At 52.9% G+C, this 25517-nt stretch overlaps 3 protein-coding genes and 1 long non-coding RNA gene across 8 annotated transcripts in view; 1 reads left to right on the top strand and 3 right to left on the bottom strand.

Moving 5' to 3' along the window:
• Positions 1 to 617, bottom strand: part of IFT81 (intraflagellar transport 81) — a 135252-nt gene extending 134635 nt beyond the window's left edge. The window contains exons 1-2 of the mRNA XM_053927642.2: positions 501 to 617; positions 52 to 140 (exon numbers count right to left, since the gene is read on the bottom strand). The gene's annotated coding sequence lies outside the window, so the exon portion shown is untranslated. The remainder of the gene's footprint in view (positions 1 to 51; positions 141 to 500) is intronic.
• P2RX4 (purinergic receptor P2X 4) lies at positions 554 to 14628 on the top strand. Of its 2 annotated transcripts, XM_053927656.1 has the most exons (13): positions 554 to 782; positions 2029 to 2184; positions 4701 to 4848; positions 7491 to 7562; positions 7664 to 7736; positions 8185 to 8281; positions 9927 to 10007; positions 10111 to 10252; positions 10355 to 10491; positions 12936 to 13029; positions 13174 to 13239; positions 13511 to 13606; positions 14128 to 14628. In XM_053927656.1, the coding sequence occupies exons 1-13, from the start codon at positions 649 to 651 to the stop codon at positions 14152 to 14154; spliced, it is 1323 nt and encodes a 440-aa protein (XP_053783631.1). In that variant the 5' UTR covers positions 554 to 648; the 3' UTR covers positions 14155 to 14628. The 2 variants fall into 2 exon arrangements, with proteins under 2 accessions (XP_053783631.1, XP_053783632.1); XM_053927657.1 differs by lacking the exon at positions 2029 to 2184 and having other exon boundaries at positions 556 to 782.
• LOC128781313 (uncharacterized) lies at positions 4671 to 6811 on the bottom strand. Its single transcript, XR_008427248.1, has 2 exons — positions 6532 to 6811; positions 4671 to 5129 (listed from the first exon to the last, which is right to left on the bottom strand). It is a non-coding gene; the product is annotated as an uncharacterized lncRNA (long non-coding RNA).
• A 2132-nt stretch (positions 14629 to 16760) lies between the features above and the next one.
• CAMKK2 (calcium/calmodulin dependent protein kinase kinase 2) overlaps positions 16761 to 25517 on the bottom strand; it is a 44071-nt gene continuing 35314 nt past the window's right edge. For 2 of the 4 annotated variants that reach the window (XM_053927654.2, XM_053927651.1), the window contains 3 exons: positions 23076 to 23176; positions 22556 to 22598; positions 16761 to 19889 (listed from right to left, as the gene is read on the bottom strand). In XM_053927654.2, the coding sequence (XP_053783629.1) occupies positions 19725 to 19889; positions 22556 to 22598; positions 23076 to 23176 (309 nt within the window). In that variant the 3' untranslated portion in view covers positions 16761 to 19724. The remainder of the gene's footprint in view (positions 19890 to 22555; positions 22599 to 23075; positions 23177 to 25517) is intronic. The other 2 variants (XM_053927652.1, XM_053927653.1) reach the window with 1 other exon arrangement.

Raw genomic sequence — 25517 nt, 5'->3', positions numbered from 1 at the left:
CGGCCCGGGGCCCCTGCGGGGCGAAGGGGCGGCACGCCGCGCAAATCGTACCTGAGGGGGGCGGGCCGGCGCGGACCCGCAGGTCCCGGCGGCGGGCCTGTGGGCGCCTCCTCCGCGTCCCCGCTGACCTCCGGCTCTCCCTGCGGTGTGGACAGCGCCCCCTCAGCGGCGAGGCCGGCCCGCCTCCGGGACCCCGCCGCCCCCTCCCGCGGCCCCCGGCCCCCGGCCCCCGGAGCGGGGCGTCGGCCCCCGGAGCGGGGCGTCGCCCCCCGAGGCTGGAGCCCCGCAGGGGGAGCCCGGCCTTGGGCCGGGCGGTGGGAGGCTCTGTCACCTAAGCTGCCCCGCGCGGCCCGAGGGGGCGCTCGGAACTCTCTCCGCGAAGGCCCCTCTCCCCTCAGCCGGTCCCTCGCTCCGCACAGCCCCGCTGAGGGCCCCCCAGACCCCCGCCCGGGCCGGGCCCGCCCCTCCCCCCGCCCGACCTCCCGGGGCGGCCCTCGTACCCGAAGGTAGTCACGCGCTGCGCCGGGCCCTCCCCCGCGGGGCCGGCCGGGCCGCCTGGGCGGGGCTCCGGGGCGGCCGGGGCGGCGGGGCAGGCGGGCAGCCGGCCGGCCCCACAGCGCGGAGCCCGGCGGCGGCGCGGGCGCGGCCATGGCGGGCTGCTGCTCGGTGCTGGCGGCCTTCCTCTTCGAGTACGACACGCCGCGCATCGTGCTCATCCGCAGCCGCAAAGTGGGGCTCATGAACCGGACCGTGCAGCTGCTGATCCTGGCCTACGTCATCGGGTGAGCGCGGCCGGGGGCGCGACCCCGCGGGGTCGGGGACCCGGGGGGGGGGCCCCGAGGGCACCCGGCGGCCGGGGGCTACCCCATCCGGGTCCTGCCGTGCACCTGCCCCTCTCGGCTTGGGTCCTGGGCAGCCCCGCGGGCGCCCCCCAAGGAGGGTCCCGTGGCAGCGACGCGAGACCGGGACACACCCCTCCCGACCCCCAGCCGCCGGGGGCCGGGCTCCGGGCAGAAGAGTGCTTCGAGGGTGTGTTTTAAGGGCAGACCCTGGCTAGACCTTCGTCCTCTCCTTCCCTGACTCTCGTCGTTCCGCCTGGCTCTGGGATGGCCTTTGGCTGGGGGAGGGGGAGCACTCGGCCTCAACGTCCCCGTCTTTGCCACTCACTCCCCACGGGAGGATCTGCTGGCAGGAATCAGGGCTTGGGATTTCCACTTGGTTCCCTTCGGGTCTGTGGCTTCCGGTCCTGTCCCTTAACACCACGTGGTAATCCAAGATAGTAGAGGTCACACTTGCAAAAAGCATTTAAAGTCCACTTCCCTCGTCTTAGGGGGTTGGTTCGTCACTCTCCGTGTTGCCCGCTTTGCTTAGATATGCCCAGCCGCCACCATTCCCCACCAAGTGTTTGATTTTAATTGAATGCACCCCTTACAATCTAATAAAACTGGAGGAGGTGGAAATGAAGTTACCAGCTGGGCCTGGTTCCGAGGACCACTGGGGTCTAGCTGTTACGGTGTGGACAGCGCTGAGCTGACAGATGTTATCTGCTTTGCCATTTCTTTTTCTTAAAAGCCTAAAGCAACGGTCCCCAAACTACACATACAACCATTTGGGAATCTTTAAAAAACACTAGTTGCTGGCTCCCATCCCCAGGCCTTCTGATTTCGTTGCTAGAGGGTAAGACCCAGCTCCCCAGGAGAATTTGATGTGCAGCCAAGTTTGGGGACTAGTGTCCCAGTGTTTCCCAAATCTACCTGATCAAGAAAGACTCACCCTGAGGAATTGTTTTAAAGTAACCTGGGGTGGGGCCTGGAATCTGTTAACCCCGCCCAGGGAATTTGCATCAGACAGGTTGACCTCTGACATCTGTCAGCCCAGCAGCAGCGGGTACTAACAGTATTCAATAAAATGGCTTTCCAGGTGTGTTCTCTACACCCGAGCTACCTAACCGCCTCCCGCCCCCAGGTTTGGACTCAGTCTCATTAAGTTCCACTAGGAACTCCTCACCCCACCCCCCACCCCCTGCAGTAATTGTGATGCATCCTGCATTTTGAGAGGTGATACTACCTGGTTACCTGAACTCCCACAGCTGGGCTGGATCCGAAGCCTTTGGAATCAAGCTCTCTCTCCTGCAGCTTTTTGCTCATGTTACTCCCTCGAAGATCAGTTGACATCTACCCTAAGGTATCTGTGAAGTTCTAGACTGCAGATGGTATAGAGTTAGTCCCCCCTTATCCGGAGTTTTGCTTTCCATAGTTTTAGTTACCAAGGTGTGGAAATATTAAATGGGAAATTTCAGAAAAAGCAATTCTTAAGTTTTAAATTGCACGCGATTCTGAGTAGCACAAGGAAATCCCAAGGCATCCTCGTGCCATCCCGCTTGAGACATGGTCCTCCCCTTACCCAGCTGCATACTCCCCCTTCCCATCAGTCACTGTGCAGCCTTCTCGGTTATCAGGTCAGTTACCAGAAAGAGAGTGGCCACATTCACGTGACTTTGATCACAGTATATTGTTAGCATTGTTCTGTTTTACCATTAGTTCTTGTTAATCTCTTGCTGCGCGGAATTTATAAGTAAACTGTACCACAGGTGTGTATGTGTAGGAAAAAAAACAGTATAAATAGGGTTCGGAAACGACCTGCAGCTTCAGGCATCCACTGGGGGTCTGAGACCGTATCCCCAGCAGATGAGGGGGGAGTACTGTGTCTGTATCATGCTGTGTGATTGGGAGCCACTAGTCAGTGTGGCTCTTGAGCACTTGAAATGTTCGTCCTTCACATTGAGATGTGCTGTCCCTGTAAAGTACACACTGGGTTTTGAAGATATAGCACAAAAATACCCGAGTAAAATATCACACTAATAATCTTATATTGATAACATGTGAAAACATACTGGGTTACATAAAATATATTAAAATTAATTTCACCTCTTTCTAGTTTTTAACATGGCTACTAAAATTTTTTAAATTTTGTATGTGGCTCATGTTTCTTTTGGGCAGCACGTCTTTCTAGAATTCCTACGAAGTGTTCTCTCCCTTCATCATGAGGATTTTTTAAAGCAGTAAGTGCTTTGCTCTTATCCTTCTTGCCATGATCAGAACTGACTCAGGATTTAAATTAAGAGATCGTAAAAAGACCTAATTTCTTAACTTCCTGATCCAATTCATCATGATGAAATTGTGGTCTTTTTTTCCCTCGTGACCCGTAGCAAGCTTCTGAACAAAAGGAGACTGAACGTGCATTCCTCAGTCATCTAATTCTAAGCCGCACGATGAAGAAACAGTTAGATCACATAATGGTGTTGCAAAACTCTGCGTCTCTTTAGCAATTTATTGTCCCAACAGTAAAACAATAGTGACCTTCCTGCCCTAAGCTTCAGTATATATGACTAGAATTAAATGGAAGCTCCTGCTACAGCTGGATTCCTGGAAACCCCAAAGAAGAGGACTTGCTAGGGGAAAAGCTCATCTCTAGGGTGGGAGATGAATTTGGAGACTGCTCAGACCAGACAAACCTATAAATAACTGAAACCAGTGCATTTCTGAAGTTTCAGCATCTAGAGCTTATAAGGAAGAGAGAGGAAGGATGCTAGCATTTCTTGATTCTCGAAGAAAATAACGATAATAGTCACTGGTAGGCATTTAACAATAGCTCTGGTCAGGAGGAGTTCCGATTTGTAGCATCGGCCCATTTCCATGGTGTAGACGTTCACAGCGTGGCCAATTCCCGCCAATTGATGGTGACACAAACATCATTCTAAGCATGGGACATGCCTTAACTGATAAACCCTCACAACAGCAGTCCTGTCGTCATTCTCATGTTACAGGTGGGAAAACAGAGGCACGGAGAAGGTAAGCAGTGCAGCCAAAGTGATGCCCGGTGCGTGGTGGAGCTGAGACACGAGCCGGAGATCAGCTGGCTTCAGTCAGTTTTGCAGCATCCTAACCACTATGTGCTGATGCCTTTACATTTTTAATTATCCACACTGGTATTAATGTCCCCACTTCAGAGGAAAGAAGCAAACATGTTTTCTTGGAGGAAAATATAAAAATTACTCTAAAAAGTTATTTGAAAGGTGTATCTTGTTTTAGAAGGAGTATAGCATAGAGGTCAAGAGAAGAGGCTTCAGAGGCAGATGGCATGGGATCACATCCTGATTATGCCACTCACTAGCTGTGTGACTTTGGCCAAGTGACTTAACCTCTCTGTGTCTCGGTTTCCTTCTCTGTAAAATGGAGATAATAATGGACACTTGCCTTACACAGCAGTCAGGATTAAGTTAGTTAATATACATAAGGACCTTAGATCAGTGCCTGGCACCTAAAAACACTCAAGTGGTAACTACTATTATGATAATTTTTATGCTCTTGGTGATTCTGCAGGTCATAGTGCATTGAAAGTGCTCAAATAGCCAGTAAGACAGCATTAACCAAGCGTTTTCTCTGTGCAGATCATGGTGCCAAGCACTTTTCTCATTAATTTCCCACAAACCACCCTGTGGTTTAGGTGCCATTATGCCTTTTTTGCAGAAGTGGAAATGGAGCCCCTACCACCACCACCACCCTCAAAAAGGTGGCTTTTGCAAAGTCATGTAACTTATGAACGTGGGACTTTCAGCTTCTGACTAGCAGAGGCTCACAGCATCAATTCAAATTCACCAAATCCTAATAGCAATTCAAGAGGCCTGTTTTATTTTGTAGGTGGGTGTTTGTGTGGGAAAAGGGCTACCAGGAAGTGGACTCTGTGGTCAGCTCCGTTACTACCAAAGCCAAGGGCGTGACCATGACCAACACTTCTAAACTTGGATTCCGGATCTGGGACGTGGCCGATTACGTGATTCCAGCTCAGGTATGCTGTCCATTACGACTCTGTCTAATGCTAAAGTCTCTAGCTAGCTCCTTGCTGTTTGCTGACCTCGCACCCTTGATTAATGATCAGCATGGCCAGAGTGCTAACATCCCCAATGCCCAGACCACTTGTTTTAGTCCAAGAAATCAGTGCGTACAGATCTCCTTTTGGCTCCCGATCTAAGATGTAATATTTGATCAGCCGTGTTTCTTCTGCTCTGAAACATGGCCAGCTTAAACACAAGAAGTTTTCCATGAAGACATCTTGGTCTGTCTCAAGCCCTAAAAGGTGAAAAGGCAAACATTTTAAACCCTGGTAGAAATATGCCCTTTCCACATTTTATGTTTGCTTTGTGATGGTAAGTAAGCTCACAAGGTGAACCTTTCCAAACAAACAGCATTAAAAACTTTAACAGCAACTAGAGACGAAAAGCCAAACAGAAGGAAATAGACATGCCCACATAGGGTTCCATCAGGAATAAAGGGAAAGGAAGGAAGGATCTGCTACAGCGTCCTAGTCTCCGGTCTGTGAACCCACAAAGCTCCAAGTTAAATATGTACTCTCTTTAGCCTTGATAATGGCTGCGCTCCACACAGCAACCCCCAACATGCCCCTCCAGGTGGTACGTATGCTACAGTGACCAGGGCGGCTCAGTGCAGATAAGCTGTCAGCTCTTGCTCAGAGCTCTGCAAGGACTTCAGAAACTCTCTTCAAGTGTGTTCATTCCCCACCCCTGCCTTTTCAAGAGAGGGTCTTGTGGGGTGCCCAGGGAGAAGACAGAGCTCATGAGCCATGAAGGCCAAATGGAACAGGGGGTCCACAGTTGCCGGAGGTGCTGGTCCTGTCGGCATGCACCTGTCTCAACAGAGAGACCGCTGCTTCCTGTCAAGTCATGGCCTCGTGCTGGCAAGCTCTGGGAATATCGCTCAGTCTGTTTACTGGAACCAGGGAAGGATATGGCCGCTGCTTCTGCCTCTCGGTGGAAAGGAACACGCAGCCACTTAGCTTTCCACCTCACACCTGGGGGTTGGGGGCTGAGGGAGTCCCGCAGGGCTCTCCTCGTGAGCTGTCACAGCACCCTTCTGCTTCTCCGCCTGTGTGCATCACATCTGCCTGGCTCATCTCCAGACTGAAATTCCCCTAAACTTAGATAAGAAATAGGAACAAAAAGTAAGCCATGCTGAATTGTTCATGTCTCACTCAGGAGAGGGGGAGGAGCCGCCTTTGGTAAACACCACCTGTGTTTGTGTGTGGAACTCCTGGGAACCTGACAGGTGCAGCCTTGTGTCTCCTCTGGGGCCGCTTCCTTATCTCCCAACATGGCTTGTTCTAGGCTTTTCTTTGGGAGATGCCAGCTATTCCCAGAGCGTCCAACACCTTGTCAGGCCTAGGGATGGAGATGCCTCCAGACCCCTTGGTACTTGAGTCACTCTGACCCCCCAGATGGCTCCCAGCACTGACTCCGCCCTTCCTGGGAGGGTGAAATGCTTAAAGCTTCTGGCAGGCTTTGCATCTTACCATGGCAGTGCCCAATGAAGGGGGAGGTCCAACTCCAATCTTTGGGGTCTTTGTCTTACCCCTTATACTAGGAGGTCATTCTTAGCAATTCTTTATTAGCAGTCTCATCCCCAACAAATTGCTCTCAAATTTCTTAGAAACTCTAATAAATAAATTATTTGGTACCTTCATAGTTCCGAGGAAAAAGGAGAACCTTCTTTGTCAAAGGGAGAGCTGTGGATGCTGACCCTGGCCGAGTCTTCTCTGGAACGCTTGCTTGCTTTCTTTTAGTTCCAGTCAGGAAAGAGAACCAGCCAAATTGGAGACCTTTAAATGTTTTCTTTTGTTGTTGTTTCTTTCCTCTGAGTTAATCCGGTTGGCAGAAGATGTCTGGAGTACTTGTTGGCTCTTTTCCCTCAGTAAGTCAAGCTTTATTAAGGAACCATTTTAAGTTATAGACGTTTTTAAAATTGAGGTGAAATTCACATATCATAATATGAACCATTTCAAAATGAAAAATTCAGTGGCATGTAGCACATTCATGATGTGCAGCCATCACCTTAATCGAGTTCCGGAGCATCTTCGTCACCCACAAAGGAAACCCCGCACTCTAAGCCGTCACGCTATTCCACCCTTCCCACCCCCCACAGCAAACCCCCAGTCTGCTTTCTGTCTCTCTGGATTTGCCTGTTCTGGACATTTCCTATCAGTGGGGTCATACACCATGTGGCCGTCTGTGTCTGGTATCTCCCACTCAGCATCATGTTTGGGGGGTTCATCCACATTGTAGCAGGTGTCGGGGCTCCGTTCTTTTTCATGGCTCAGTAATGTTCCATCGTAGGCATAGAGCACAACTTGTGTGCCATTCATCATCTGTCAATCAACACTGGAGTTATTTCTACCTTTATGAGGAACGCTGCTCTGAACACAAAGACACAAGTATGAGTTTCAGTCCGTTTTCGGTTAGGTTACAAACTCTCAGGAGAGAACGGGAGACCCTAAGATCAGTTTTTCCCATGGTTTTCTCCGTGCCATGTGGGAGCCGTGAAAGGCACTGTCCTGAGAACGTCTGGCTTTCCCCCTGTGGCACTGCTGGGCTCCTCAGGTGATGTGGCAGGGCTCTCTCCCCCCCACCCTCTCCGCAGGAGGAGAATTCCCTCTTCATCATGACCAACATGATCATCACCACGAACCAGACCCAAGGCCTCTGTCCTGAGGTAGGCGGCTCCTTGGGAAGAGCCTCGGGCCTCACGCCCCCTTGCCAGCCCCAGTCCACGGTGTGGGAGGCTGGCCCTGTGGCACGTTCTTCTTCTCCCAGGTCCCAGATAAGACCACTGTGTGCAAGACCTATGCCGACTGCACTGCGGGCTCTGCAGGCACCCACAGCAGTGGTAGGAACGTGTGACACCCGCCCCGGGGAGGGCAGCCCCCCTGGTATCTCCTCCCTAGTGGGGCTCCTCTGATCGAGAAATCTTGGGGTTAAAGAAATCCCCCGTGTTGCCCAACACCTTCACATGACCCTGGGAGAGCCCCATGTCCAGATTGAGGTCCCAGGACCCTCTCAACAGTCACCTGTGCCATCTGCTCATCAGAAGCCACCCCAGATCTTGCCTTGAACTGTGGCTTTGCATCCCCCCGCCCTGAAATTGGCACAGCAGAGGCATGGCTAGGACCCGGGCACCCATTTTCCTCCAGTTGCAATTCTCAGACGCTAAGTCCCAGACTACAACAGCTCAGGACGGAATGCACAGGATGCTGTGGGGGGGGCTCCCACCCCCTACTTCACAGACGTAGAAAACAGGTGCCCTCTGTGGACCTGGGTCCCCCTCGCCCCTGTAGGAGTTGCAACAGGAAGATGCGTGCCCTTCAACGGGACTGTGAAGACGTGTGAGGTGGCAGCCTGGTGCCCGGTGGAGGATGACGTACAAGTGCCAAAGTGAGTCCTGGCCCAGGGAAGGGAGTGAACTGAACTCTGGTTCTCAGGCCTGAGGGGAGGTGGCAGGGGAGGGAGTGACGCATCTGTGGAGTGGCTTTGTGCTCCTGGCGTCCATATGGAGTGGGGCTATGTGGGGTGGCGCTTCTCCACCACGAGGCGGCTGCCTTCAGTGGCGAGGTGGGTCACAGAGTTCTTGAAGATAAGAGAGCAGATGACTTTTCTGTGTTAGGAATCTGTCCGTTGCAAATAACGGACAGGAAACAGTTCTCAGTGCCTTCAGTCTATTATAAAGAGCAAGTCCGGATGTCTCCTTGGGCAGAGAGTAGTAACATTAACAACAACTTTTAGTAACATTGTTTGACTTTTTTATACTTATTTGAACAGTGACCTCTAACTTACAGCAAATGATGTTCTTTATGGCCATGACTGAACTTTTCATTTCCAAATGAATGTCAATAAAAAAGTGAGCTGATCCTAAAGGTGAAAACGATCCAAATGTCCATCAACAGATGAAGGGATAGATTGGAGTCCATATACACAGTGGAATATAATTCAGCCCTAAAAAGGAATGACATCTGACCCATGCTACAACGTGGATGAACCTCGAAAACGTTATGCTAAGTGAAAGCAGACCACATAGAAACATCCATTCATATGAAATGTCCAGAATAGACAAATCTGTAGAGACAGAAGATTGCTGGTTCCCAAGGGCTGAGGGGAGAAGAGAGTAGATGGTAACTACGTAATGGGGACAGGGTTTCCTTCTGGGGTGACGCAAGTGTTCTGGAACTAGACACAGGCGATGGTTGTACAACACTATAAATGTACCTAAGGCCCCTAAAATACTGCATACAGATGCAGATGTGGGGGAAAGGTTATGGTGTAGGGAATGACAAGAGTTTGACAAATCTGTAATCCATCCCCTTGATACAGGGATGAGGGAATTGGAAGGCCTGAGAGATGTGCCTTGGTCAAGGTCACCAGGAGTGGTGAGAGGCTCAGCCTTCCTCAGTGTGTTGCTTTGTCATTAGCCTGTTCCTGCCTCAGGGCTGGGAAGACTATTGTTTATATTTTCAAAGATGCCATCAGAATCAGGGAGGCCTCCCCCACAGAGAGCTCAGCCTATAGTGCGGGCTTCTCCCGCACAGAAATCCATCAAAGAAGTGGGGTCCCCCGGGGACCAGTTCCACTCATGTTGTCAGAAGAGGCTGCAGGCCAGAGGACACCACTTCTTGTGTATTTTTGAGAGGTCGGGATCCAGCCTCTAGGTGAATTGACCTTTGCTTTGACTTTTGTAAAACCAGGTCTGTTGAGCAAGCCCTGAAATGGAAACGGTGGAGAGAATTCCAGGGCAGCCACTGGGCACCGCCCCTCCGTAGATGCTCCTCGGGTTCTTCCATTGTGGCTGCCTCGGGCAAGAGGCCGGGAGAGAAGAAACCGGAAGGCTTGGTCTTATAGTCTCCTCTCTTGACCTAGTGTTTACACAGAGAGTAGAAAATGCTAGAAATGTTGCCTTTTTTATTTTATTTTTTTAAACAAAATGACACTGTAAGATGTGTATGCTTTTGAAAAATATTACATAGGTATGAGTGCACGTATGTTTGTACTGACATTAATACTAACAATACGTTACAATTTTTTTCAGACCCGCTTTTTTAAAGGCTGCAGAAAACTTCACCCTTTTGGTCAAGAACAACATCTGGTATCCCAAATTTAACTTCAGCAAGTAAGTGGTGGCCGGCTCTGGGAGCTCACCGTCGTCTTTTGGAGAAACTTCCGGCTCTTGCAGATTTTCCTTGTTTCTATTTTCTGCTTCCTCCCGACTTTAGGAGAAATATCCTTTCCAACATCACCACTACCTACCTCAAATCATGCATTTACGATGCTGTAACAGACCCTTTCTGCCCCATCTTCCGTCTTGGCAAAATAGTGGAGAGTGCAGGGCACAGCTTCCAGGACATGGCCGTGGAGGTAGGCGCGGGCGCTGGCTTTTCTAGCACGGTCTCCGCCTGACACGTCTCATTCCAGAGCAGGCTCCCAGGAAAGCCCGTTGTCTCTGCTCGCACCCCGCAGGGCGGCATCATGGGCATCCAGATCAAATGGGACTGCAACCTGGACAGGGCCGCCTCCCACTGCTTGCCCAGGTATTCCTTCCGCCGCCTGGACACCCGGGACCTGGACCACAATGTGTCCCCTGGCTACAATTTCAGGTGGGCATGCGTGTGGGCCCTGTTTCTCCCATGCAGGGGGAGGGGAGGTGACAGTGGCTGGATCACTGCCCAGCGGAGGCAACCTCGCCCACCAAAGACCAGCACTCAGAGCCATCCAGGGCAGGCAGGAGCATGCGCCAGAGGATGTGCCGAGCGGGACCCTGCGCCTATGGCATCCTGGCCCGTGAGAGAGCCCTCCTTGCCCTCTCCTGCCTCAGGAAACATGCCGGGGCAGTTTGCAGAGCAGCCAAGAGAGGCTGGCCGCTGCTTTAGCTTCCTCGGGCCGGCCTCAGGCAGGACCTCCACGCACTAACTCGGAGGCGAGGGTGAGCTACCCTCCAGTCCAGAGGCCTCACCCAGGAACTGGTTTCTCAAGGACCGAGCGGGCCCCAGCATCTCCAACGTGCAGAGGATACAGGTTTTAGCTGCAGGATAGGCCTTCGTTGGGATTTCTCTGCTGAGAGTGCTGTGTATTCGCTTCCCCCGTTGGCAGAACAGATTACCACAAACTGGGTGGCTAGAAACAATGGGAACTTACTCTCTCACAGTTCTGGGGGCTAGACACCCGAAATCAAGGTGTCAGCAAGGCCAGCTTCTTGCCTCTTCCAGCTCCTGGTGGCTCCCGACCCTCCTTGGTGCTCCTTGGCTCGTAGGCACATCACTCCAACCTCTGCCGCTGTGGTCACAGGGCCTGCTCCCCTCTTGGAATAAAGACACCAGTCTTACTGGATGCAGGGCCCACCTTGTCCAGTAGGTCCTCATCCTGACTGATTACATCCGCAAAGACCTGCCTGCAAGTGTGCTCACAGTCACGGGTTTCACGTGAATGGAGGAGGACACTGTTCAGTCCAGTCCACAGCTGGTGGTCTGATGAGGGCACCAAGGTGCCGGCGTCACGCTTGCCAGTTTCATGTAGCCCTGCACGCTTTCACGTGCCTTGTGTTGCATCTTGCGCCCGGGTAGCCACTGTTAAAAATAGGCCCTAGGAGGGGGAACCGGAGTAGGCCAGTGGTGCGGTTGTGTTACACTTGTCTCCCTCTAGTGGTGACACGTGGAATCAAATGCAGGTGGGATCTGCTTGCTCTCCTTTTGAACCATCTGGCTCACTGATACAAAAGTAGATTATTTGATTATTTTTCCTAGTAAGGGAGTTAGATTTTTTGTTGCTCTCTCTGTACCCTCACACAGTTCTTGTAGAAACCGCTGGGCTGGAACCCCAGCAGAGAGAGAAGCCGATGGGACCTGCACAAAAACATCACCCCTCACCCTGACCCTGCCAGCACCAGGCCCTGAGTTCCAGGACCACAATGTGGAGACCGATCACAGGCCAAGAGTTTAGGTTCTGGTGGGTCCTCTATATAAAACACGTCTCAGTGGGTCTCCCCCAATCATTTCCCCTCATGTGTTTTTACTGAGACAGTTAACATACCACACAGTTCACCTGTTTAAAGTGTAGAATTCAGCCCTGGCTGGTGTGGCTCAGTGGATTGAGTGTGGGACTGCAAACCAAAAGGTTGCTGGTTCGGTTGCCAGCTAGGTCCCCAGTAGGGGGCACTCGAGAGGCAACCACACATTGATGTTTCTCTCCCTTTCTTTCTCCCTCTTTCCCCTTCTCTCTAAAAATAAAATAAAATGTAGAATTCAGTTGTTCAGCATATTCACAGAGTTGTGCAACTATCCCCAGTCAATTTTAGAACATTTTCACCAACCCCAAAACATTTCCATCACCCATACCCTTTAGTGATCACCCCTGTACCCCCCTCTCCCCAGCCCCTCACCACCTCTCATCTCCTTTCTGTCTCTATGGAGTCGCCTGCTCTGGAGTTTCATATGAATGGAGTTGTACAACGTGCCCTTCTGTGTCTGGCTTCTTCCCTCAGCGTGCTGTTTTTCTGAGATTTGCCCGTGTTGTAGCATTTATTAGTACTTCATCTCTTTTCATGGCCAAATAGCATGCCATGGTGTGGGCGTACCACACTTACCCATTTATCCACCAGTGTGTCAATGGTTCTTTAAAACAAAGGCTGAAGCCGGTGCTAAGTTTCGTGAGCCACTTGGAGGTGGCTGCTGGCTGGCTACATTCTGTTAGCGGCCAAGGTCTCCTTGAGAGAGGCAGGCGGCTCAGCTGCCAGGAAGGAAGGACACTCAGAGCAAGAGGTGCTGGTTAAGGCATAGGAGGTGATGGTGATAACAGAGCAGGGAGCTTCCTCACGGGCCCTGGCACCCTCTTCGTCAACAGGCCAGGCCTCCTGCTGCACAGTCCCCCTGAGCTGGGAGAGCCCCCGAGGTGCGAGTCATCTGCTCAGCAGGCAGAGCAAACCCCTGGCCACTGGCCACTCTTCGAGGCCTTGGGGGCTTCCACTGTAACAGGACCCAGAGGGAAGATCCGGCCGCTGTCCCCCCTGCCCTGTGCCTTTCCCTCTCACCTGCGCTCCTCTCCCCAGGTTTGCCAAGTACTACAGTGACCCGACTGGCACCGAGCACCGCACACTCATCAAGGCCTATGGCATCCGCTTCGACATCATCGTGTTTGGAAAGGTAGCCCGGCTGCCAGCTCCTCATTCAGACCCCGCTAGGCCTCTTCGGGGTTGGCCAGGGGTGAGGGGTCCTCTCCCCATTCTTTACCTGACCATATCCATCCCTATTGTAACTCGCTTTTTTCTCTTTTCCTGTCATTTATAGGCTGGGAAGTTTGACATCATCCCAACCATGATCAATGTTGGCTCAGGCCTGGCGCTCTTAGGGGTGGTGAGTGACTTAGACCTCTCTGTTCGCCCCCAGGGCCAGGGCTTCCTCAGTAGTCCACACAGCCTGGAGCCCCTCTGCTGATGGCCTGGGCCTTCCCCTCAGTCCTCTGGGCTTGTCCTTGCCCCCGCACCATCACACCCTCCACCTTACCTTCCCTGGGGCTGAGCCCCTCAGAGCCTAGCGTTCTCCAGACAGATGGAGACTTTCTTTTCCTTGCAAGATTCCAGACACAGAAAAACAGGGGCTAACACATCCCGGCTTGTTCTTTCAGGCGACAGTGCTGTGTGACGTCATAGTTCTCTACTGCATGAAGAAAAGATACTACTATCGGGAGAAGAAATACAAATACGTGGAAGATTACGAGCAGGTAGGCCACCTCCTGAACTCAGCAGGCGGGGAGGGCCCGGCACCTTCTTTCATCTGCCTCCCGTAAGGTGGGGACAGCCCTGAGCCTGGGCCCCAAGGAGGCCCCAACACCGCAGTTGGCCCTATTTCAGTGTGTCGTCTACCCAGGCAGTCACACGCCACTCTCATCACGGACTCCCTTTCTAGACCATCTGTACTACTACTTACTTTACCTGGATGCACTTTTAAACCTAGCGTCATTTGAGTGACATCTCAGGTTAGTTATGATAATGTATATGATGACAAAATCGATGCCCACACTCTACTTAAATTCAGCTTGCAGAGCAGAAGGGGCTGGGTACCGTACTCTGAGACCCCGGAGGGGTTGGGTGGGTGCAGTTGTGAAGGGCTGTCCCAAGTCCTCAGGAAAAGCGCCGGACTCGCCACCCCAAATGCCCCAGGCCTGCCTGCAGGCAAGTGCAGGGTGCGAGTACATTTATCCATAAACGTACCAATTAAGGACAAGTGTATTGTTCCTTCTAGGGCATTGACAGCGAGATGGACCGGTGACGCCCACCCCACAGCTGGGCTCCCCACGGCCCTCACGAAAGAGCACAGAGGAGGGAGAAAAGGCTGCTGTGGCGCCCCCGAGAGAGTCCCAGCTTCTGAATCAGTCTCCACTCCACACGCACTTCAGGGTTGCCCAGCTTGTTGGATGTGCATCGCTAACCACTGTCCTTGGCTGGGCCACCTTTGCTGTCCCTTCAACTTTAAGTCCTGCGGGCAGGCTGTTGCCCAAGGGCAGTGACGCCGCTGGGGCAGCAGGGCTGGGGCCTATAGGTCCCGCAGCTGCTCCCATGCTCTCTGCAACACACAAGGTCACCTGGGTGCGGACACCAACGTGTGGCATGCCTGGGCTGCTGCTCCTCCTCCCCAACCAGACTCTGTCCATGCAATCACGAGGCAGAGCTCACGTTTCTCTTTTGAGAAGAGGTATGTTGAGATGGATGATCAAGGACCACAGAGTAAAGCAGATTTTCCTAATCTCTGTCCGTGTGGTTTCATAGCTTGAGCTTTTCCTCCCCTCCCTAGTAAATGCCTTTGTCGAGCCAACTCATTGTGCTGCGACCAGGTTCCTGAGACAAGTCTGTTGCTGGAGCTTAGGGATCTTTTTCCTACTTTACCTTTCTCTTAAAGACCTAAGAATTGGGGGAGGGAGGCGGGTTCAGCTGGGGTAAGGTGGAGGGATGGGGAGAAAAGGCATACAACTGTAAATGAATAACAATAAAAATTAAAAAAATAAAAGAAATATAAATCAGTGCAGGGGGGAAAAAAAGACCTAAGAATTTTGATCTTCATTAGGTTGTATTATTATATTTTACAAGATTTTTTTTTTTTAAGATTTTATTTATTTTAAGGAAAGGAGAAAGAGAGGGAGAGAAACATCAATGTGTGGTTGCCTCTCGCACGCCCCCTACTGGGGACCTGGCCAGCAACCCAGGCATGTGCCCTGACTGGGAATCGAAACGGCGGCCCTTTGGTTCACAGGCAGGCACTCAATCCACTGAACTACACCAACCAGGGCTACAAGGCTTCTTTTCTGTAATGACGACGTGCCTGACCTGTGCTTACAGGTTACCTAAAACGATGGAATTACACACACCAGCGAACACAGAGCAAATGGCTTATCCTCCCCTCTCCCGTTGGCTTTCCAGAAGTCTCCAACCAAAAGCAGCACCACCTCCTCCTACCTCGCCACCAGTTTGGAATGTTAATGAAGCTATTTCTAGCTTCGCCTTCACACCTTCTTAATTCTGCATCCCATGTTCAGGAGCTCCCTAAAGAAAGCAGCCTGCCTTCCCCCTTGTCACGAACTCACTTCCAAGTACTGAAGGAACAGTTTGTTTCAGAAGTGCTCTGCTGCTGTTGGATGGGTGACCAGTCTGGGCTTTTCTTGCTCTGGGGGCGGGGGAAAGCCGTACTGAATCCTCTCGGAAAAGCTCTGGGTTATGCTGCTTTTTAAAAATGCCTGTTTGAACCCACGGCTCGAATGGAGCTGGAATTTTTAGGAAGGGCTCTTACCTTGCAGACTAAGGCGTGATGGTTACTGGAGTGGGGGAGACTCCTTTCAGTCCCCCCTTTGCTGAGACAGGACGCCGGCGCGGCTGGGGTTGAAGGATGGGCGCTGCCGCGGCGTTGCTTATTTGCCCCACCGGAGTCACCTTGCGCTCAGCCACATCCCCACTTGTTGGCGCCGCCTCTTAAGTAGGGACCCTTGCATCCAGGGGTGGGCTTCCTGGAGTCTCTGGAACCCCTAACACTTCACAGAGTGATGCACCCCTGTGCATTCTTACAGCCTTCACTGGATTCTGAGTGGGGTCTTTCATAGCAACACCTGCTCTTGGCCCTCCGAGGCTGGTATTTCAGCGCTGTGTGTCTATAGCGATGGAACAGGAGTCTTGCAGACTCCATCTACTGTCCTTTAATAACAGAAAACTGAGGGGCAAAGCCAGTCCAGCAAGGCCACGGGCTAGCTTTCCCCCCGGAACGCAGGGAACCCTCAGCTGCCCACCCAGAGAAATGATCCATTCTAGAATGGTCTCCAGACGGCAGGCAGACTGGCAGCCGTCGACGTGCTGGAAGACACGGCCGCGGCCGACAAACCCAGACAAGCCCTGGACAAACTGCCCTCACTTCCCTGAGCCCGTTTCCGGCAACGGTCTATAACATGGGTTAATGCCCATCTTGCGGGGTGAAGTGTCGTGTGGCACATTGACCCACAGGAGTGCCCGATGCCTGATGAAAAGTGCTCCGGGAGCTGCTTTCCTGTCTGGTCTCCACCAGAAGAACTGAGCAATCGCCTGCCTGCTTGAGCTGTGCTTTTCAAACTTCAGCCTGCAGAGAAGCCACCCGGGGGTCCTGAGTGAGTGAGGCCTGGGAATCTGCACCATTCCTGGGTGCTGCTGGTGCTGCTGGTTCAGGAACCACACTTTGAGTGAGACCCTAGGGCGTGCTTGAATTAGGGGAGCATAAGGGAATAATAATGCTGCCTACATCCACCCTGACTTGGGCATCTGACCTCACCGGCAACCTAAGGAAGGAAAACCGACGTAAAGACAGATGTCCTAGAGTGCGCTGGCTTGACGACCAAGAGAAAAGTTCCCAGGAGGCTCGGCTCTGCACCATTTGGCTGTCTGTTTATTTCAAGTTTACAGAGAAGCTTAAACATCTGTGGAAAAACACCAAAGGCTTATTTTTCTCTTCAGTTCATGTCTTTTTAAGTGATAAATACACAGTATTTAACTTGGTACACCTGATAAAAGGAAAATGCATAGTAGAAAGGACCAGGGATGAAACAGAAGCATCGGCCAGTACGTCAGTCACAGAATAGAAAAGTCAGCAGTCCCACGAGACTCGGCCCGTGAAGCTGGAGAAGATGGGAACCGGCAACCTCGAAACCCTCCCTAGCACCTTAGAAGCAAGTGGAGGTCATCGTGGTTCTCCCCCCGGCAACGTGAAGCTCCCCTTTGGAAGATGGCTGAGAGTAACACATGTGCCTAACCTACGTGTCTAAGTGCACAGGATTCGCCTCCTCGTTCCAGAAAGGCTGTGAGGATGGGAGCCCTAACTCGTGGGAAAGGCTAGACCACTGGGGAAATAGTCTCTCCAGCCCTGGTGCCAACAAGAGGCTAGAAAAGGCTTCATGGGAGCCACTGCTAAGCCAGCGGACTAGGTGGAGGACGTAGAACAGGGCAGAGGAGAAGGTGGGGACAGAAACTTGTGCTTCCTTCAAGGCCACAGATGCTCACGCCAAACTGGTCCCACAGGTGAGCCAGCATTGGGAGAAACGGACGGGCATCCTTTTGGCTCACCGAAAAGAGCTGCTCCTAACAGCTTCTCCCCTCTCCTGATGGAGCTGGCTTTCGAAAAATCGACATTCGTGGTCCATGAAGGTGGTAGTTAACACTTTATGTAACAGCCCTCTCCGCTTAGACTTTTTGGGGGTGGCAGTTCCTTTCCACAGCTTTCTTTGGTGTTCCTTTGTAAAGAAAAAAAAGATTATGCACTTGGGCCTCCCCCAACCCACCCGCCTAAACAGCTGCGCGCTGCCTGACGACTGGCATGCCACACGTGAAAGCTTCCCCGGAGGGTTTCGTCAGGGGAGAGATGGCACTGCCCGATATGGCTGTGTAAACACCGGAGTTCTGCAGAAGCACTGCGTGCTGCCTGCTCTCCCCAGCGAGCCGCCTGGCCAGGCCAGACCCACACAGACAGGCCAGGATGGAGACCTAGGACCAGCTGACTCGACCCACTGCGCGTTGCTTGCTGCGAACTAACCAGGCCCCATCTTCTCCTGGAAAGGGTGGGGCCCATACACTTAAACAAGCATAGGAGGGCAAGAGGAAGTCCTAGGCTACAGAAAGAAAGAAAGCAGGTGAGAATATCCTCCATCAGACGGGTATTCTTTGCTCTTGCAAACCAGCAGTCCCTAATTCTGTGCTGTTAAAAGACAGCCAGGAAACTCGGGCTAGGTGACAGTTAAAGAGTTTACAGTTAAGACCTACGGAAGCCAAGAACACCCGGGCCCTATGAATGCACCGGGCAGGGGCACAAGTCCTTGCTTCTCCATCTCTGCAAAAAGTCCTCGTACCCAGGCTGATCGGACAGAAGTTACAGGAAAGCAAGTCTTTCTGAGCCCCATTACTACCTCCCCAGGCCAAGTTCCACAAAGCAGAGGGAATCTCAAAAAACAAAGTCCTCCCAGTTCTCCTACCCCTCGAACTTCAGACACACCCACGTGTGGGTCTGGAAGAAGTCGCACTTGAACTTCAACCAGACTTCCCAATATTAGATGGAAGTCAAAAAGGTAAACCTTTTCTTTCTGGACTTTTGGCTACAAAAGGGAACATCCTGCCCCAAGCCCTGGTCCCCTAGGACCGTGAGGAGTGCTCTAGGTTTCAACAGCCTTCTCTAAAAGGGTCCCAGAAGTTCGTGGGTCGATCCTAATAGAGTTTTGCTGGTACCGATGACCGTCTGTGTCTCAGTTGAATGAAAGTATTTCCCAACTGGCCCCCCAAAAACCGGGTAACTGTTTCACTAAGGACAACACTCAGCTAGTGCTTAAGAAGAGAACAAAACAGTAGCAGTCTCTAGAGTACACAGGTTATAAACAAGCTAAGCTGCTAATATACAAGCGTACGTTTCATCAGCTCTAACTCCTGCCTAAAGCCTGGACTAGATCCTGGAAGCTCTAAATGATTTCTGAACCGCTCTGAGTTCAGTCTAGTTGGAGAATTGAACATTTTTGCTTGCTTCTTCACTCTTAAGCCATGTAATATACATGGAAGTATAGGATTTCACCCTGATGTTTTTTTGTAATTTAACGAGAGATTTACTAAGAGAGCTCCACTTTAGGTGGCTGCCATAAAAAAACACACTCACATCCTTGAAGCGCAACTTCTCCCACCACGACCACGAGGCCCTTCTTGGGCCAGAAATTCCCCTTTGCAAAGCAATTAAACGGTCAAGCCCTTTCTGTTTCTGTGACAACTCTAGCCATAAGAACGACACTGAAGTCCTTCTTACAAAAACATTGCCTCAAAGCTCCCTGCAGCTACTGAGGGCCAGCCCTGCCTCCACTCGTGAGTCCGAGGTTCTGAAGGGGGCGCGATTTTAGGGGTGGGGCTTGCACGAAAAGTCACACCAGCTGCCCTTTCAAACACAGTGACAGACCCACCCTGCGGTCTCGGACCACGCCGTGGGAGTTCTCTGCCAGTTTTTCACTATTTTCAAACCCCACACATTCTCTTGGGACAGCCGACATGGTTCTAAGATCACGTGAACGATTTTTGGCATAAAAATGTTTTAAAAAGCAATTGTCCCAAAATGTACATGGGTCTGGGTCTGCGACTCCTCACGCCTGCCAGTTCAGCCAGCCAGCGGCCATGGTCGATGTCCTGGAGGTTTTTTTTTTTTTGTCCCTTTTAAAACAACAAAAGATTAAAAAAAAACCCAAAAACAACCAGAGATGACAGGCAAGGCTCTACACACGTGCTTCCGTAAGACATGCTGCTATGGAAACGCAGGGTGCACGGCCGGAGGTGAGACGCTGAGCATGCGAGGTCACAGGCGGTCGGCAGCTACTCCATTGCGTCATCCGGCCACGGAGGATGCATGCGTGCCTGGTGGCCGGGGCCCAGGGCCCCCCAACTCTCCACAGGCGGGCTGCCTTTCACAAGAGCACTTCCTCCTCCCCCAGCGGGGGTGGGGCGGGCCCTCGGAGGCTGTCTTCGCTGCCTTGCTTCCTGCTCCAGAACACAGAAAAGCAACGTTAAGGGCCCTGAACCTGCATCTCCAGGTTCCCAGGAGGCCTGCAAAGCTATTTACTTAACCTCTCCTTGTAGAGTCCCTCCCCCTTTTCCTTGCTTACATAAAAATTTCAAAGGAGACTTTGTAGCCCTTCTGTAAATGGAAAACCAATGTCATTTGCCAGAAATAACAAGGAACTATACAAATACCTGTAAACCTGTCTGCGTGATGCCTACAAGCACAGCACAGACAGGCTGAGTACCGTGCGGGCCCCACACTGTGGCCTGCTCACCGAGATTTTTGTGATCTCAACTCCCCCACCCCCCACCCCCTTTAGGGTATAAGCTCTCCATGGCAGGAACCGTGACACCTGTCTTCTGTCACCAGGTGAATGTCTTAGGGACAGCCAGCAGGACCGCTGGGGCTTAGCCTGACACACAGCCAGCCTTCAGGGAACGGCTGTCACCAGAAACACAACTGCCCCAGCACATGGGCCCCAGGGACAGCTCCCACGGAGAGAAGTGCCTCCTCCGGGCGATGGGAGCCACCAGAGCAGATGCAGCTGGTGGGAGGAGAGGCGTCCTGTGTCCCAGGAGGGCCATGGCCCGCAGCACCCCAGCGCCAGCTGCCTGGGGTGACAGACATGGCCGGAGTGACGCAGACATGAGGGGAAATCCCTGAGGAGCGGCCCAGACCCTTTGCCACCATCAAGCACCGCTGTCCCTTCTAAGGGAAGCTACTGGGCTTGTCACACAGGACTAATGTCCACTGCGTACCACTGGCCAGAAGGAAAAGGCCCCTGCCCCAGGAGGGACAGCATGATATCTACATGCCTAGAAAGAAACCCCTCTTCGCTTAAAAATCACTCATTAGCTTTATTGTGTCTGCCACAGAAGAGGGGTCAAGTCCCCTGGGGAGGCGCGCTGTCACTCGTGGCCCAGAAAGGCCCTCAGTCCCCGCTGTCCTGGCTGGACTCGCTGCAGGCACTGGCGGGGCGCAGGACCATGGCCTCCAATGACCGCCTAGGCTCTCCAGCTCCAGAGTGCTGGGCCATCTGGACAACCACCGCATCCCGCTCATGGGCCAGGGGCAAGCACGTAACCCCCAGGTGTTGCTGGGACCGCAGAGGAGCGAATAAGGGGGCAGTAAAGCCCTTTTGACCAATTTCAGTCTGTTGATGTCTCATGGGGAAAAATAAAAATAAAAGAATAAAAACAACAGTCTTACACAGAGACAGGAGGCAAACCCTGAAACTGAGGGGCGGGGGGAGAGAAAGCCCAGCCCACTATGCTTCTACTCCCTGTCACCCTGGAGGGCTCAAACTCAGGCCGGGCCACCCTGTCACCTGGCTGCAGAGACATCCGGGAATGTCCCGCAGGGACTGCGGCAGCCTTCTCTGGCCGGTGACAACCGGCTGACGGCTAATGGCTGCCTTTCCTGCTCCAAAACAGCATGAATAATCCCCAAACAAGCATCCCTCCTCCATTGCCACAGAAGCCCCGACTCCTACGGCAGGAGTGGCCGATACATTTGATCTAAGCCCATTCCTATCACACAGAAAAGGCCGAGGCTGGGACGAGAACGTTCGTGGCGGCGTTCCTCATCCGTGACAGCCAGGAAGCGGAAACTGTGTCCGCCGCCAGATGAACAGACAAATGCGGGGTGATCTCTCCATACGGTGAAATACTAGTTGGCCATAAAAAAAAAAGAATGAAGCACGACACCTGCTCCACCACAAATGAACCCTGAAAACAGGCGGCTGAGGGAGAAAAGCCAGACACAAAAGGCCCTGCGCTGCGGTATTCCATTTACAGGAAATGTCCGGAACGGGCCAAGCTTCAGAAACTGAAAGTAGCGTAGTGGTTGCTGGAGAATGGAGAGTTGGGTGGTTACACAACTCTGTGAGTGTATTAAAAAGCCATTGAATTAGCCGCTCTGAATGGGGGAGTCGTGTGGTGTGTGAACTCTTATCTCACTGAAGCTGCACTTAAACCACAGGAATGGCTGCCTGGAGCTCCCCGGTGAGGCTGAGGTGGTGAGTCAGGGTCAGTGGGAAGAATATCGGGATTGCTACCCTGCCCCAGTTGCTGGGGGGTGTTGAGAGGCAGAAGGGATGCCATACTGACCTGGGAATACACTATGTTTGGAAGAGGGATGGCTAATTGGGGGAGAAATCCAGCACCCCCCTGCCCCCCGCCAGAGGACTCGTACACTAATTTGCAGCCAGCTGCAAGGGGACTTATTCTCCAGGTCTTAACCCATCGGAGAAGAAAGGGCAGATGCTGGAGAGCCACCAGGGAGAGCCACAGACGCAGCATGCCTGACCTAGCTCCGACCATGCTGCCCGGAGCAGGGGCCACCACGGGGCCCCGTGACCTGTGCCGAGCATACGTGGGAGCCTGACTGGGTCCGCGGACCGGGGTGAATGTGCAGGCATTCCAGGTGCAGTGCCATGCACCCGCAGCCCCAGCTCTCATGCATGACCCGTCCACGGGTCCAAGCCCCTGGATGCCCCTGCTATTCAGCCCAGGTCCAGAGGCCCAAGGTGAGCCTGGTCACAGCGGAAAGGAACGTCCGCCAGGGTGGGGACGCCCAGTGCGCGGCAGCTGCCCCCGCCCCCAGCTGGCAGAGGCTACTGTGCAGGCAGGCAGGCTGGCTTTACCTTGGGCTCAGACTGGGGCTCCCACTGCCTGGTTGGTTTTTTGCTGGAATCGCCAGAGGGGAGGGAAAAGGGAAGTGAGAAGGGACAGTCAGGGTCCAAGGGATGCCCACCTCCCACCCCAGAGACAGAACCCAAACACCAGTTTGACAGAACTGTCACCAGGGCAGTTAGGAGGACACCACTCTGCTAGCACAGGGCCGAACACCCCCACCACCAAGCACGCCTGCTTCTGGACCAAAAAGAGCTGTCAAGAGTCCCCAGTTAAAGTGCAAGTCCCCTGAGGAAGGTCACACTTCAGGCTGGATGAGCCACCAGCCAGAGGAGGTGGGCTGAGCCCAGGGTGGGGCCAAACCCTGGCCAGCAGCTGCCCCCTGACTTCCCCAGGGGGCCCGGGTCTGGTCTGAGTCTCTCCCCACGGCGCCTCTCCAGGGTGGGCCAAGGTGAGGGCGCTGGCCAGGGCTGCGCTGCACCCAGCCCCCTGCTCCCCGTCCCACAGGAAGGCAGGTGGACACTCACTCACCTGAGCAGATTCCCAGGTGCTGCCGAGGAGCGCTCCTCCCGCCGACTGCCCTCGAACGGGTTCCCGAAAGAGCGTTTCCGTATCATGGTCTTCACCAGGATCTGAAGGGGAGAAGGGGCAGCTCAGCCACCTGGAGCGGGCGGATTCCCGCAACATATTCCCTCAGGTCAGCATCCACCCTCATCCTTTCCTCCCCCAGCCCCTTGCCAGCTCCCAGGGCCTGTGGCCGATGGCAGGCCTTTTCGAGACACGGGGCAGCACCTGGGACAGAGCAGCCAAAGCCACCACCAGTTGCCTGGTCCACCCCCAAAACCTCCCCTGGCTCCCTGGCTGCAAACAAGAAACAGGCCTAATTCCTTGGTCTGACATTTAAGTCTGGTTATCATCTCCCATCTTGGGCCCACACAACCCCTAGGGGGTGCTGCGCTCCGGGACAGCCGGTGGGCACGGGGCCTCTAGCACCTCTTCGAGGAGCCATCAACCCATCTCAACCTGTCTCGCCTTCAAAGCCAGGCCCCTATGTTCGGCGAAACCCATCTCTGACCACCCAACAAGAAACCAACTATCACTTCCCAGGAATAATGGGGTACAGGGGTGCTGTACTTTTATTTTAGCTGAAATATAATTCCCACAGCATAAAATCCACCCTTTTAAATTGCACGATCCCATGGTTTTAGTATATTCAGTATATCTAATTTCAGAGCCTTTCCATCATTCCAAAAAGAAGCCCTGTCCTCACTAGCAGTCACCCTCATTAGAGACTTCCCGGTCCCCCCACCCCTGGCATGTGCCCATCTGCTTCCCGTCTCTGCGAACTTCTCTCTTTGGACACTTCACGTAAGTGGAATCATATATAGTATCTGGCTTCTTTCCCTCAGCATGTTTTCGAGGTTCAGCTACATTCTATCAATATTTCATTCCTTTTCGTGGCTGAATAATATTCCCTTGTGTGGCTATAAATACATTTTCCTTATCCATTCCTCCATTGGTGGACATTGTTTCTTTCCACTTTTTGGTGATTGCGAATAATGCTGTGAACATTTGTGTCCAAGTTTTTTGTGTAGACATGTTTTTCCACACAAAATGTTTTCATCTCTCGGGCGTATACCCAAGGAGTGAAATTCTTAGATCCCGTGGCAACGACGTTTCACAGTTGGAGGCATGGCCGTACCATTTTACATTCCCACCAGCATCACCCAAGGACACCGTTTCCTCGGGGGCTGCACTGTCATTTAGAGTGAGACACACCTGTCCAAGTGTAAGGAGCTCAGGGAACCTCCTGGACACAGGGGACGGCCAGGCTGGTGTGAGGGCAAAGGCACTCAGAGGTCCTGAAGGCCCTTCTAAGAGGCGCTGGGGGCCAGCCTGCCCACTGCCAGGAGTGGGTCCTCTCTGGTACGTTCCCCACCCCAATCTGCTCCAACAGACCGAGTCGGGAAACGTGTGTCTGAGCAGAGGATCCTCAGGGAAAAGGTAACACCCCTCCTCTGCCCCCTGCTGCCCAGCTTCACCCAGCCAACCTGCTCCCATCCTTTCCAACACCCAGATCTGACTCCCTCACTCCCTGACTTAGAATCCCTCACTCACAGGAGTTTGCAACTTATCCTGTTGCCAGCCAGGGAGCCACGGGAGATTCTGGAGGAAGGGAGTGAACCAGTCACCTTCTGGTGATGCTTTGGGCTACTGTGTCCTATGAAGGAGTTTTTCAAGGATGTGGCCCCCACCCCCTCCCGGCGGAGCACGGTGCCTCTTCAAGCTGTTTCACATATTGAGTTGATTTTTTAAGGGTTTTCTAAGTGTTAAAAAAAAAAAAAAACCCCACAACACTGATTTACCAAAAGGTAGAAACACCTAAATATCCAACTGAAGAACAGATAAAATGCGGTCTCTCCACAGTGGGCTATTACTCAACCATGAAAAGGAGGGACCTGCTACGATGCGGATGAACCGCAAAAACATTGTACTAAATAAAAGCAGCCAGACACAAGATCATGTAATTCCCTTTATAGGACTGTCCAGAATAGGCAAGTGTGTAGAAACCAAAACCAGACTGGTGGGCGCCAGGCACCGGGGGCCGGAGAGGGCAGAGTGACCGCTAAAGGGGACACGTTTTCCTTTAGGGTGACGGTGTTCCCAACTACCGAGGTGAGTGGTGATAGCCGCTTAACACCGTACATGTGGCAAATGCCACCGTGCTGTTCACTTTAAAATGGTTCAGTCTATGTCCCATGAATTCTCTCTCAATAAAAAAGAAGAAAAATAAAATACTTAGAGAATGAAGGCCATGCCCCTGGTAAGGGCCCTGCTCTGCAGCCCCCAGGGCACCCCAGCCCTTCAACCCAGACCTTTACAGGGGTCGACGGCCCCTGGCAAGACCACCCTGCCCTGCCCCCCACCATGGCCTCCTCTAACCAGCCGACCCCTCCCATCCCCAGGCCCCTG

This window comes from Desmodus rotundus, chromosome 7 (genome assembly GCF_022682495.2).
Source record: "Desmodus rotundus isolate HL8 chromosome 7, HLdesRot8A.1, whole genome shotgun sequence".
Lineage (NCBI taxonomy): Eukaryota > Metazoa > Chordata > Mammalia > Chiroptera > Phyllostomidae > Desmodus > Desmodus rotundus.
Note: the sequence above shows the minus strand (reverse complement) of the source record. Positions and strands in the feature narration are given on the sequence as shown.